A 14,185-nucleotide genomic window follows, 5' to 3' on the forward strand; every position below is an offset into this window, starting at 1 on the left:
GATGGGCGGCCTTTTTGTTTGGGCTTGAACACTCTTTGCTGCCATGATTTCCCATCACCTAGACCATGGCTGACTCGATGTAAAACCCTCTGCCTTTTACTTTTTCTCAGTATTTTCATAGCGTTCATCTTGGAAGCGTTTTTTGTGGCATATTCGTTAGAAAAAAGTGAAGTGGAAACTGCCATTGAGAAGAAGATTCAAGAGCTTGGAGTTGGGGTCCAAGAGTGAGTAGCATTTCCCGACGCGGCTCATGGACTTTGGAAGCAGGATGTTCATGGCGGGGTGGGTCCTGATCACATTTAACCCCCGAGACCCCGTGGCAGCCAGCCTGGTCCTGGGTGCCAGTTCTCAGGGACCCTCGCTGGCTACATGGGTGACATGGGGCCATGGCTGGGAGGACAGAGGGGAACTCAGCTGAGGGACCCGGCTGTGTTCACACCATCTCTTCCTCCCCGAAGGGAAGAAGTGCAGGATGGGAAGCTCATTGACAATGTGGACGCCAAGGACAGTGGCTTCAGTGGGGACGATGGAGACAACAAAAGGAAGGCCTTGAAAGGACTGTACTTTAGAATTGCATCAAAAAGTAAGTTTTAACCCAACTCGAAACTTCCTCCAATCCATCCTCCTCACAGCAGTCAGTGAGATGTTTCCAGGATGCAAATCCGACCTCCAGGGGCTTACCGTGTCTCAAGGGCGCCTGCCGTGGCCTCTAGGGGCCACATGCTTGGTTTCCTCAATACCTCAGCCCGTCTTCCTTCCCCCAGGAACCCCCACGCCTCTGCCCTTTAGCCCTGCTGTCCCTTTACTTCTTCGGCTCCCCAGCTCCATCCTGCCACAGGGCCTTTGAACATGCTGCTTTCTCCCCTTACTCTCACCTCACCTTGCAGAATCAAGGCTCTTCCTCCTGCAGGTCTCTGCTCAGGCAGCACTTCCTCAGGGAAGCCCTCCGGGCTCCCCGAGAAGTCAGGTGCTCCTGTGCACCCCACCCCCACCCCCCACCCCCCCACCCCCCAGCTCTCCTTCCCTGCCTTTCAGCACCTGTCAGCTGTACATTGATCACTGAGTGACTGTCTGGTCACCATCTGTCTTCCCTGCAGACTCGAAGCTCCACATGTGCAGGGCCATGTCTTTTTTGTTCTCCATTGTGTTCCCAAGGGCCTCACCATGTGCCCAGGACATGTGGGCCTTAATAACTGTTTAAGTACTTTATTAATTCTCAGTGAATTAACGATTGACTGAGTAAACCCAAACCTGTCTGAATCTCAACTGGGCCTTTGATGGGCACACTGTATGGTACACTTAGACACAGCACAGCAGAGATGGCGCGTGTGTGTGTGTGTGTGTGTGTGTGTGTGTGTGTGTGTGTGTGTGTATGTGGGCATGCCACCCCAGAGGCGGCCATCCTCCCCCGTCCTTCAAGGAGGACCTTCTCCTTGGTCTCCAGAGCCTGCGGGGTCTGGGGAGCTCAGTGGGGTGGGCTCAGAGACCCTCCTTCAGGAAAGCCGAGCTCTGCTCCCCTCCGACCCACACGGGCAGGTCCCATGTGCCCCTCTCCTTCCTCCCAGAGTACAAGACCGTGGATGCTTTGCTGCAGCAGATGTTTGAGTCTGAAATAGCTCCAGAGGATGAAGGCCCTTCCTTGGAGGAGATTCTGAACTTCTCACCCAGTGACATACATCCCAAGAATCCCAGTTTTGAAAACAGTGCCTGACCCTGGGCCTGTAAGGGCCACAGGCATGCACAACTGGAAACCAAGATAAGCTGTCCTCACTGTTTGCAGATGCTACCTAGAGGTTACTTTCCCAGCCCAGGTTCTCTTCTGTGTTCTGATAAGACTGTGAATCGGCCTCCCCTGCCCTGAGTGGTCAGCTCTGTGTGCTCTCCTGAGGTCATGCTTAGGGCTGACCATGGAGGTGAGGAAAGGAAAATCTACAAGGAGACTGTGGAGAGCACTTACCATACAAGTGTTTGTACGTGTGTAAATCCTCTCAGTGGGTATATAAAAGCTTTCATTTATTTTTATATGATATTTTGCTACTTTATTAAATGAATACTGTGCTACAGTGTTACATAAATGAATTTAAAATATCTTAATATGCTAAAGGAACATGTTCTAGTACAGTAGCTTTGGATGCAGTGTTTATTCGAAATGAAGACAAATATGAATGTGAAGATCAAATTCTGTCACAATTGCTTCTTTTTTGGGGGAGGCTCTCAAAGTTTCTTCTGTTTTATGTTTTGGTTTTTTGGCCGTGAGTCATGTGGGATGTTAGCTCCCCGAGCAGGGATCGAACCCACACCCCCTGCCTTGGAAGTGCGGAGTCTTAACCACTGGACCACCTGGGAAGTCCCTCAAAGTTTCTTTAATTAAATTACAAGTATAGCAAGATGTTGAGTAAGTTGCTCCCTGAGGTCACTTTCCCCAGCTGGAAATCTCTCAGTACAGCGACCTACTCCTGGGAAATTAAAGGGATTTATTTCATTTTATTCTATTTTATTGAAAACATTTCATTGTGGTAAAATATACAACATAAAATTTACTACTGTAACTGTTTCTAAGTGTACAGTTCAGTAGTTTTATGTACAGTCACATTTTAGGTACACTCAACAGACCTCCAGGGCTTTTCATCACCCCACATGAAGGTCTGTACCATTCAACAGTAACTCCCTAACCCCCCTTCCTTCCAGCTCCTGGCGGCCACCATTCTACTTTCTGTCTCTGTGAATTTGGCTACTCCTGATCACATCTGCATTGTGAGCAAGTGAGTCCTTTCCAGAGTTGTCAGGGTAGGTAGGACTCCTCCGTCTTCTGCACCTCGTCGCAGGCCCTACCCTGAGCAGGGGAATGGGGGTGGGAATCAAGGCTTCCTGACCTGAGGGCTCTGAGTGCAGTGAGGCCATCACGTGTCATGTCATGTGTCACATGTCAGCGTGGCAACCGAACCTGGCCTGGGAGGGCCCTTTCCTTGGTCTGAGGGTGACCCCTGGTGTCGGAGCAGAGCGAAAGCTTCAGGGCTGGGACTCTGGGGCCGGGCTGGTTGCATGCCTGACTCCCCACTGACCATGCCACCTCCGGGCTCTGCTTCCTCACCTGCAAACTCGGGGCAGGTAGCACCTCCCTCCCAAGATTGTGTGGACTGGGGCGGGGTGGGGGGGGTGGGGGGGTGGGGGGCGGGGAATGCTGACTGGGCTGTTCCAGATGGCGCTTCCTGGTTTGAAACCTGGAAGGCTGGTGTTTGGCGTCAGGGTTTGGGATTCCATTACCACCACGATTCCCAGGAGGTGGGAGCCTTGCTGACCCGTCTGATGGGATTTGTGGAGTCCTGCCATCCATCCAGACCTCTCTTATTTCTTTGTGTATTTAACATTTATCATTATATAAAGGATTAGGTTAAATATGCTGAGTGACAACTTAATGTTTTTAATTTGAAAATATGATGGGCATTTTTAAATTAGAAACCATGCGGTCACTGTAAAACATTCAATACAGAAATATAGTAAAAAGTCAAAAGTTGCTCTTTATTCTTCCTTCTCCTCACCCCTTCCCCTCTCATTCTTCCACTCACAACCTGACACCCCCTTTCCGGTGGGAACTGCTGAGTTTGTTCTTTTTCCTTCTGGAACTAAATGGATATCATGCATATTAATATATAATCCTTTTTTTTTATCATAAGTGGGATATCATGACATTTATCATGTATAGCTCAAGAACTTGCTTCTTTCACTTACTAGTAATTGTTTCATGTTGAGATATATAGAGACAGATATAGACACACACACACACACACACACACACACACACACACACACACACACACACACACACACACACACACACTGCTGTCAAGTGTTCCATACCATTGATGTTTCTTGATATGGAAGAATTCACATATTCATGGACCTGTATGTTGTTCCACGTGTTCAGTGTTAAACGATAGTGGAGGAAACTTTGTTGTGTAATTTTTTCTCAAGTGTGAGCCCTTCAGTAGGAAAGTCTCGGGCTCAGACTCTTGGGGTCCGGTTACCACTGTCCTGCAGCAGCCCCCGTGGCCACCAGGGGGCGCCAGCACCCCAGCCGCTGCACACAGTCCAAGGGAGGGGACAAGGGGCAGGAGTTGTGGCAGCATTGCCACTTTTCTCCAGGTCTTTCTTCTGCCTTTTAGGGGACTAGTCACCCCGACATTTTGGCCCATGGGCTCCCAGCTGGACACTTCATTCCTCAGTCTCCCTGGCAGGGGGATGGGGCAACATGATGTGTCTGCCCCGTGGGCTGTGAGCCCAACTGGGGTCCACACCTCGCAGGTCTTGCCCATGGGAACGATGTCCACCTCTGCTGAGATATGACAGCAATCAAAACATCCTGGAAGCCTTCTGTTGAGGACGGCAGGGTCGGGGCCAGTAAAGGATCGCCCATCCCAGACTGTAACGTGAGATCAAAATCACTTGTGTCTTCTCTAAGCTGCCCTGTGTGGGTTCTGTTACCGGAGCTTAGCCTGCCTGCAGGCTGACCAATCCAGAAATGCGTTCATCTGAACCATTCGGAATGGAACCAACGGGACAGATGGACTCAGTGGAGGGATGAGGTAAAAGGAGGACCAGGGACACTGACTCCTGGGACCAGTGGCAGGGAAGCAGCTTTGCAGGTGTGTTTGCATATCGTGCTGATGCCCACACATCTCGGAGCATTATTTCTGATAGGCCCGGACCACACTTTTGGTGTCTCAGGTGCGTCTTATGAAAAAATACATTTTAGAACCATTGCCTTAGACACAGATATAATCCAGGGTTAGAAGGCACTGGTAACAGGAGTCTCCGGAGTAACCAGCCTTGTTCTTAGCTGGGACTTAGCACGTGGAGCGGGGCTGCCGAGAATGAATGGGAAAGGCCTTGGCCCGAGTAGGTATTAAATCAGAACCTAGGCTGAATCTAGCTGGTGTTTGGGCACTTAGGATGAGCTGGGCCCCTGCTCAGCTCTGTCCCTGGGGAAACTCCATCTCCTTAGTGGGTGAGCTGGACGTTTCTTTGCCTTCCAACTCTGATGTCTGTGGCATCCGTCTCGGTGGCCCTGTAGATGCAGAGCTTATTTCCTTGTGCAGATGAACTGTGTGTTTGTGTGTATAATTTATAATGAAATGAAGATGATCGCTGTAGTTTGTACCAGGAAATGGACCAAGAAACCCACCTACTTTCCTGAAGTGCTTAAAGCAACTTCTTTCATTTGGATGGAGCCTTCCTCCCTGGGGACAAGGCTGTTGCTTAGGAAATCTGACTGTGAAGTTTATGTAAGCGGAGCCCTTGGCATAGACTGGACACCAGATGGGCAGCAGCAGTGCTGAGATGACGCTGGTCAGGTTGAAGTTGTTGGTGTGAATGGCATAGAAGGTATCTTGGGTGCGATAGGAGTTGAAGATCCAGTAACAGCAAACGGGCTGGCGGGGACGCAGGATATGTTGACAGGGGCTGGAAGCCGAGGCCAAGTGTCCTCTCTGCCCAAGACTGAAGGCACCCACAGCTGCCTTTCATGGATGGACACATTTCATTATTAGTTTAGTAAAATAGCACCCTTATCTACTTTAGTCTTGTTTCCTTTGAAAACAGACATTTTCAAGAGGAAAAATTTTAAAATCCCACAAATCTGGCTTTATCAATGCTCACTTTTGACACTTTAAGAGTATATTTAATGTTGGTTTGTCTGATGAGGTCTTGTCCCTGGATCAACTTCCTTCCAATTTCAGTGTATGTGTAATCAATCGCATAGGTTACGTTCTTTATTTTCAAAATAAAGCATATTTGGAATCCCATTCTATTAATTTATCCTGCAGACACATTTGTATCTGCAGTCACTTTTTTGTAGCAATAAAATTGTGAAACTAATTGTCTCTAAATAGAGAATTGTTTAACTAAAATATGGTACATTCATATAGGGGAATGGCATATAGCTGGTCCAATACAGATGAAAAGAGGGGCAAGAAAACTGAAATAATGTTATGATTCACACTTGCAAAAAGAAATGGATGGATACTTCTTCAACGTGATTAAAAAAGGCTACCTCAGGCCAGCCTCATGAGCTTACTGGATAAACATGGGAGGAGCTCCTTCTAAAGCAGGAGACAGAGACGTCCAGCACCATCCCTGTTTAGCCCTCTTCTCATGGTCCTGGGCAATGGCGAAGGGAAGAGAAAAATCACCAGCGAAAAACTGGCAAAGATATAAAATAAGCGGCATTTTCATAGTGATGGTTATTTACTTGGAAACTTCAAAAGAATCAACTGAAAAGCTTTTTATATAAATCAGTAGTCTTCATATAGTCAAAGTACCAGCTAGAAAAAACAAGAAAAAGTGACATCTGATTTAAAACAACCAAAAGTTTAGTCTTAAGTATTTAAATCAGTACTAATATTAAAAACATTAGAAGACTCTTTTCTTATTCTCTCAATCGAAGATGGCATTTTAAGATGCAAAAGCCAAAAAAGCCTTTAAAAAACTTTATAAATCAGAGTACGAAACAAAATTAAAAATCTTCATGTCAACAGAAATCTTAAGAGACAGACGACCAATTGGGAGAAATACAAAGGGGTCCTACAACTTAAACTGAAAAAGAGCAATCCCAAGTGAGAAACTGACAAAGGATAGAGTTCACAGAAAAAGAAAAAAACACATAGCTCTTGAATATATGAATATATTTGGCCTAATTCAGACGAGAATGCAAATGAAGACCACAAGGAAATACCATTTTGTCACCTGTCAGAGTGGCAAGGGTCAAAGAGCCTGACGTGTCCTGTTGGTGGAGGTGTGGGGACAGACTCTGATCCGTGCTGGCACAGCCCTACAGGGGGATTATCTGCAATACTGAGACAAAATTTTAAATGCCCTCACCTTTGACCCAGCAATTTCGCTTCTAGGATTTTACACTACAAGTTATGGCTATATATCATACAACCAAATAGTACACAGCCATCACAAGAATGAGACCATTCTATATGTACTTACATTCTCCACCATACATTAGGTGAAAAAAAGCAGAATTATGCTAGCTTTGTCAAAAAACATTATATATATATATATATATATATATATATATATATATATATATATATATATATTTATTCATGGAATAATTTTTGGAAAGGTCAGAAAACGTGGGCTGAGGTTGTCTCTGAAATGGGGAACCTGGTGGCTGGGAGTGAGGGTGGAAGTGGAAGCCAGTCACTGTGTCTTCTTGAACTGGGTGTCCCTTCACATTTGTCTTCATCACGTGCTAAGGGAAGAGGGAGGGATAGAGGAGGGAAGGTCAATTCAGGTTATAGGACCCTTCCAGCTTTAAGTCAATAAACGCTAAGTTGGCTGCTATAATTTCAGAGCTAATTAATGATGCATGGAGCTTACATGATTATTTTCAAGATCTGAGATATTCTTTTGAATCATGCTTTTAAAAAACAAAGCTTAAGATTTATACCTGCAATATTTCCCATGGATAGCAATGAAGAACAAGTATAATAAAGGACAGGCACATTCAATTCATAAAAACATTAAGTCTGCTAAATACATTTGGGGCATTTTTATTTTACACAAATATAAACCCCCAAATTTAGAAAAAAACAAACAAACCTGACTTGGCTCTTTTTTGGCTTACAGTGAACAGGTCAGTGCTTAAAAAGTGCTTTTAGAGAATGTTCTCTTGCCGATTACTCTCATGAATGCTCGCATCCCAAGAGCTGCCCAGTCAGCCTGCTACGCAGGGATGTTACTGTGTTGTGTATTTTGTTGAAATATTTGTAACAACTATGTCCCAGGGATATACTTTGTGGGCTTTATTTTTAAGAAACATTTACATAAACAATAAATGTGGAAACATCAAGGTTCAAAGTGAGCAGGCCAGCATTTACAAAGCGACTTTTAGGGAGTGTCCATATTTTATTTTCGAGAACGCTTATATTCTAAGAGCAGTACAATTAGCCTATTACGAAGGGTCTTAATCTTGTTTGTATAGTGTTCTTGAAATACTTTCTTCAGCTTCTGCCTCAACAAATCCAAAGATGGAAGATGATGACAATCTGGTATATTCAACATTATGTGAAAAAATTCATTCCACATATCCAGATGAGGAAGCCTGGAGAGACAAAGCATAAATGAAGGATAAAATGTAGCCTTCAGGGCTTCCCTGGTGGCTCAGTGGTTAAGAATCCACCTGCCAATGCAGAGGACACGGTTCAAGCCCTGGTCTGGGAAGATCCCACATGCCGCAGAGCAACTCAGCCCATGTGCCACAACTACTGAGCCTGCGCTCTAGAGCCTGTGAGCCACAGCCACTGAGCCCACGTGCCACAACTACTGAAGCCTGTGGGCCTAGAGCCCATGCTCCGCAAAAAGAGAAGCCACCTCAATAAGAAGCCCGCGCACTGCAACGAAGAGTAGCCCCTGCTTGCTGAAACTAGAGAAAGCCCGTGTGCAGCAACAAAGACCCAATGCAGCCAATAAATAAATAAATAAATAAATAATTTTTTTAAAAAGTAGCCTTCAGCGTGCAGGGCAATCCCACTCTTGCATCTGACTTAACTCTAACCTCAACCCACTAATGCATCAAGAATGGATATGTTGGTGGGAATGTAAATTGATACAGCCACTATGGAGAACAGTATGGAGGTTCCTTAAAAAACTAAAAATAGAACTACCATATGACCCAGCAATCCCACTACTGGGCATAGACCCTGAGAAAACCATAATGCAAAAAGAGTCATGTACCACAGTGTTCATTGCAGCACTACTATTTACAATAGCCAGGACATGGAACCAACCTAAATGTCCATTGACAGATGAATGGATAAAGAAGATGTGGCACATATATACAATGGAATGAAACAAATCAGAAAGAGAAAAACAAATACCACATGCTAACGCATATATATGGAATCTAAAAAAAAAAAAAAAAGGTACTGATGAACATAGTTGCAGGGCAGGAATAAAGATATAGACATAGAGAATGGACTTGAGGACATGGGGTGGGAGGGGGAAGCTGGGGCGAAGTGAGAGTAGCATCAACATATATACACTGCTAAATGTAAAATAGTTAGCTGGTGAGAAGCAGCCGCGTAGCACAGGGAGATCGGCTCGGTGCTTTGCGATGACCTAGAGGGGTGGGATAGGGAGGATGCGAGGGAGGCCCAAGAGGGAGGGGATATGGGGACATGTGTATGCATATGGCTGATTTGCTTTGTTGTACAACAGAAGCTAACACGGTATTGTGAAACAAGTATACTCGAGTGAAGATCTATTAAAAAAATAATAATAAAATTTTAAAAATTCAAAAAAAAAAGAATGGATATGTTGAATCTGTTATACATAGGAGAAACTGAAGATCCAATGAAATGTCTGCACACAACTTGTTACACAAAAGTTACAAATGGAGAAACAGAAGCACTTAAATAACTTGCTCACTGCACCCAGGGCCCAGGGTTATGCTATTTCACCCTACTTCTCAAGGCATGGGTCTTCTGTGGCAAAGATCCATTTTCCACCAGGTGGAACCCAACGTTCTACTGTATTTATTCTTTTCACTGTAGCACCAATGCTAATACCAACCTTCTAAAAAGACCTTCAGGCTTCCAGACTCCCCCTTCATTTTTCACTTTCATGTAAGTGCCAAAAAGCATGCAGTACACTGTTGCAGCAACGCCAAAGTAATCAATCTATAAAGAAAATATGGGTATATATGACTAATACAGTATTTTACACTTGAGTATATTCCCATGTCTAAGTTATGCAGCAAATATGATAAATCACAGGAAATAAACAGTCACAGGATTTCACTTTTAAAGAATTCTGGAAGTGTGCATTAACCCCACACTGAACGTCCTATGAATGCCCATCTAGGCTTTGCTGGAGGCTTCCACGGACGGCAGATCACCCGCCATCTCCCTAGGAAGTCTTGGGAAGCACTGCTCTTCCTGAGCTACCGCATCCTTCGTTTTGTCATGCAGAGGCAAACACAACACTAAGCCGCTTGCAAGTCCTCCCAGCTCCTCCCCCCAGGACTGGCTGTGGTCTTCGAACTGTGCTCCAAACCTCCCGAGGTGTGACGTGTCCACAACTGGAAACAACCCTGGAGCATCGTCTGAATCCAGGGCTAGAAGAAGACTAGATCAGCTCGAACTATCTAGATTCCCAAATTCATTTTGAAATTATAGTGAGTGTCATACAGGGAAATGTTTTCAAATCTCTCACTCTAGTTCTCTACCTGGTAGTTCCAGGGCTTGTTACTGAGCATCTCAGTACACTGGAAACCAGATGTTTCACACTTTGCCGTAAATACGGTTCCTTTTGGAAAAAGTTTCATGTCTATACTCTGACCCAGGTCGATCAGTGCCAAGCCAGCAGATAAATCATCTTCTTCACTGTCCTGTTCCAAAAATCTATATTAAACACAAACAAGGGTCAGGCTGCGTGAGCACAGATAATAAAAGGCTGCTGGGGAAACGGTAAGAGAAGGACCTGTTAAAAGGGCAACTTGCCTGTTTCCGAGTATGAAATTGTCTGGCTTGATGTCTCCGTGGATGATTTCGCAGTCATGGACTTGTTCAATCATGCACAGCACTCTGATAGCAAAAGCGAGGACTAGAGCTTGAGGCATCACTTTTTCAGGGGTATTTTTATAGAGGTTAATGGCATTCTAGAAACAATGGAAAGTGGAATCCTGAGTTGGTTGCACAGGATTAATGAAATTTCAAGTCAAGAGCTTTGCCCCCACCCATCACTCCAATAAAAGCGCCAAGTGCAAAAGGTATGTGCAAGGCAAAAGCCAAAAATGTACTTCAGTTCTTGTTTGTCATAAAAACCATACACTTACTAGTAATGTCCCATAGCTGTAGAGATCTCCTACTAACACACTGCCATTCTGGAACAGGTGGGCAGAATAGAATTTGATAAACATGTGTTGCATGCTTGGCTTTAGTCTCTCCATCAGCTGGGTCCCGATGTAGAATTCCCAGGGGTTGGCGGGCTTCTGGACCTGCAAATCAGGTATGTGACATTCATATCCAGCTCACATTCTGGAAAATGATAGCAAGAAAGCCACTTCATCCAAATGCAGGATGTGGGGTAGAAAGTGATGACAGGCTATGAATTGTTGCTGCAGCGTGGGAACTGCTGCAAGGTAATTTTAGTGGCGAGGCAATTCTGAGTCCTTGTGGGATAGTTTTGCTTCTTAAGTGCTGACAGTAGACCGAAGTGAAACCACCACTATCTTTAAAAAAAAAAAAAAAGGAGGCTGGCAAACTCTAACCCTAAAATTCATTTTCTATATTGTACAGATCATTTACCTTCAAAACAAATTTCTGCTTATTTTTGCTATCGTTCACATCTCCGTGGGTAACTTCATAGACGTGGGCAAAAGCCCCTTCTCCAAGAAGGTGATCAACATAGACCAGCAAAGAACCTGAGGAGATAGTTAAGTCAAAATGAAAAAAAGGCTCAAAACATTAAAGGCTATCAAAATGAAGTATTTGTAAATTTTTCTTGGTGCTTGAATTGCTTTAATAAATAAAAATGGATATAGCTCCCTTAGGAAATGTTTTTCCAGTCTTACATGAAAGTTAAACAAATACCTGCCACAAAATACCCGCTTTATAACGAGGTGATGGAGGAGCCAGGGCAGCACTGCCGGGACCCAGGCCTGTCACTGAGCAGCAGGGCCTCGGGCAGCCATCCTCTCTTTACCAGTGCTGTCATATTTAAAGGGGGAGTACGTGTGCTGCCTACTTGGCAAGACTGCTGTGATGACAGAAGGAACAAGTGGACATCCTCTACAAAGTGCTAAGCAAAGCTCTAACACGCCTTTGAAAAATGCAAACGTTTTACATCAGAATAAAAAGGGCAGAGCGTAATTGTACCGATATTTCTAACAGATACTTAAAAAATTTTTATTGCAGTAAACTTTCTACTTTAGAACAGTTTTTGATTTACAGAAAAGTTGAGAAGATAGTAGTTTCTGTATGTTCTGCATCCTGTTTCCCCTACTGCTAACTTTTACATAACCAAGTTACACTGGTAACAAACAAGAACCAAAACTGGTATGTTACTGTTAACTAAACTCCACACTTTATTCAGATTTCACTAGTTTTCCCCTAATGTTCTAGGACACATTCATCAAGTCTCCTCAGACTCTGCTAGGCTGTGACAGTTTCTAACTTTTTGTTCTGATGACCATGACAGCTCCAAGGAGCACTGTTCTGGTAAGTTGTAGAATGCCCCTCAGCTGGATTTGTCTTGATATTTTTCAGTTACACTGGGGTTATTGGTTTTGGTAGAAAGATGACAGAGGTAAGGTTGTAACAGATTTTTAATTTTTTAAAAAAAGAATTCATGTGTTTAAAATCAAATATAAAAAAGTAGCTTTCTGGTTTCTAGCTGGCATGTAAGGAGTTTGGAAGTCGTCAATCTACCCTCACAGTAAGAAAAAGCTGAACAAATTGAAAATCAACAACTCTTAGATCTGTTAGAGAACTGAGGTCACAGGGAGAACTGCTGCCCCCCAAACTGAGGAGACAGGTGAATACAGAGAATAGCAGAGCCCAGAAGCAGAAACTACCACTGAGGCCAGTACCGAAGCAGGGGTGGGGAGAGGAGGCACCACAGAAAGAACTGATGTCTCAGACCTTATTTAGGAACAAGTCTCTAGGGAAGCCCAAAGACAACAGGGGAGACAAATAAGGACACAAAGGGGAATTTCAGCCTTTGATACCTACAGCCACAGAAAATAGTAAACACAGCCTAAGTCCAAGCCAGATAAGCATAAACCTTACACTAAAGGGCTATTTATCTCAGTTCCTTTCAGCAGGATATCAGGACTGGCTTCTAACAAAAATTACAAGGCATAATAAAAGACAAAAAACACAGCTTGAAAAGACAGAGCAAGTTTCAGAACCAGATACAGATATAGAAAAGATTTTGGAATTATAAGACCAGGAATAAAAAAATTATGATTAATATGCTAAGAGCTATAATGAAAAAGGTAAACAAAATGCAAGAATACAAGAGTAATGTAAGAAGACAAATACAAACCCCGAGAAAGAATCAAAAGGAAACGCTAGAAATAAAAAAGGACTGTGACAAAATGAAGAATATCTTTGATGGGCTCATCAATAGGCTGTATGTGGCTGGAAAAAGAAACTGTGAGCTTGACAAATATGCCAACAGAAACTTCCAACACTGAAATGCAAAGAGAAAAATAAAATGAAAAAGATAGAATGTTCAAGAACTATGGGACAACTACAAAAGGGGTAACAAATGTGTAATGGGACACTAGGATGAAGAAGAAAAAGAGAACAGAAGACATAGCTGGGGTAACGATGGCTGAGAAATTTCCAAAATCAATGACAGAAACCAAATCACAGATCCGGGAATTTCAGAGAACGCCAAGCAGGAAGAATACCAAAAAGCTACATCAGGCATGTCATGTTCAAACTGCAGAAAATCAGACAAGGAGAAAATATTGAAAGAAACCAGAGGAATAAAACCACCTTACCTATAGAGGAGCAAGCATAAGAATCACACTGACTTCCCTTCAGAAACCATACAAGCAAGAAGAGAGTGGAGTAAGTGTTGAAAGAAAAAAAAAAAGCCAAAAAACCACAAACCAAGAATTCTTCCCTCTCAAAAGTGAAGAAGAAATAAAGACTTCATTAGACAAACAAAAATTAAGGCAATCTGTCACCAGTAAACCTGCCTTGCAAGAAATGTTAAAAGAAGTTCTGGGGGGTGGGATGAATTGGGAGATTGGGATTGACATATATACACTATTGATACTATGCATAAAATAGATAACTAATGAGAACCTAACATATAGCACAGGGAATTCTACTCAATGCTCTGTGGTGACCTAAATGGGAAGGAAATCCAAAAGAGAGGGGATATATTGGGTTGGCCCAAAAGTTCATTCGTTCCGTAACATCGTATGGAAAATCCCGAACGAACTTTTTGGCCAACCCAATATGTATACGTATAGTTGATTCACTTTGCTGTACGGCAGAAACTAACACAACGTTGTAAAGCTTAAACGCTGTAAAGCTTAAATGTTAAACGTTGTAAAAATTAATAAAAGAGAAAAAAAGAAGTTCTTCAGAGGGAAGGAAGATGATACAGGTCAGAAACTCAGATCAGAAAAGTATAGGAAAAGGAATAAATGAAGATA

The 14,185-nt window shown here is 43.6% G+C and overlaps 2 protein-coding genes across 2 annotated transcripts in view; one reads left to right on the forward strand and one right to left on the reverse strand.

Moving 5' to 3' along the window:
- The window catches only part of LOC307196194 (two pore channel protein 2-like), a 39,328-nt gene extending 36,333 nt beyond the window's left edge, over positions 1-2,995 (forward strand). Inside the window, exons 17-19 of the mRNA XM_079940959.1 lie at positions 111-224; positions 459-583; positions 1,566-2,995. Of these exons, the coding sequence (XP_079797085.1) occupies positions 111-224; positions 459-583; positions 1,566-1,711 (385 nt within the window). The 3' untranslated portion in view covers positions 1,712-2,995. The remainder of the gene's footprint in view (positions 1-110; positions 225-458; positions 584-1,565) is intronic.
- A 4,639-nt stretch (positions 2,996-7,634) lies between these two features.
- Positions 7,635-14,185, reverse strand: part of BUB1 (BUB1 mitotic checkpoint serine/threonine kinase) — a 41,785-nt gene continuing 35,234 nt past the window's right edge. The window contains exons 20-25 of the mRNA XM_079941197.1: positions 11,316-11,431; positions 10,844-11,005; positions 10,509-10,666; positions 10,235-10,409; positions 9,580-9,686; positions 7,635-8,110 (exon numbers count right to left, since the gene is read on the reverse strand). Of these exons, the coding sequence (XP_079797323.1) occupies positions 7,915-8,110; positions 9,580-9,686; positions 10,235-10,409; positions 10,509-10,666; positions 10,844-11,005; positions 11,316-11,431 (914 nt within the window). The 3' untranslated portion in view covers positions 7,635-7,914. The remainder of the gene's footprint in view (positions 8,111-9,579; positions 9,687-10,234; positions 10,410-10,508; positions 10,667-10,843; positions 11,006-11,315; positions 11,432-14,185) is intronic.

Source organism: Stenella coeruleoalba (genome assembly GCF_951394435.1).
Source record: "Stenella coeruleoalba genome assembly, chromosome: 13".
Classification (NCBI taxonomy): Eukaryota; Metazoa; Chordata; class Mammalia; order Artiodactyla; family Delphinidae; genus Stenella; species Stenella coeruleoalba.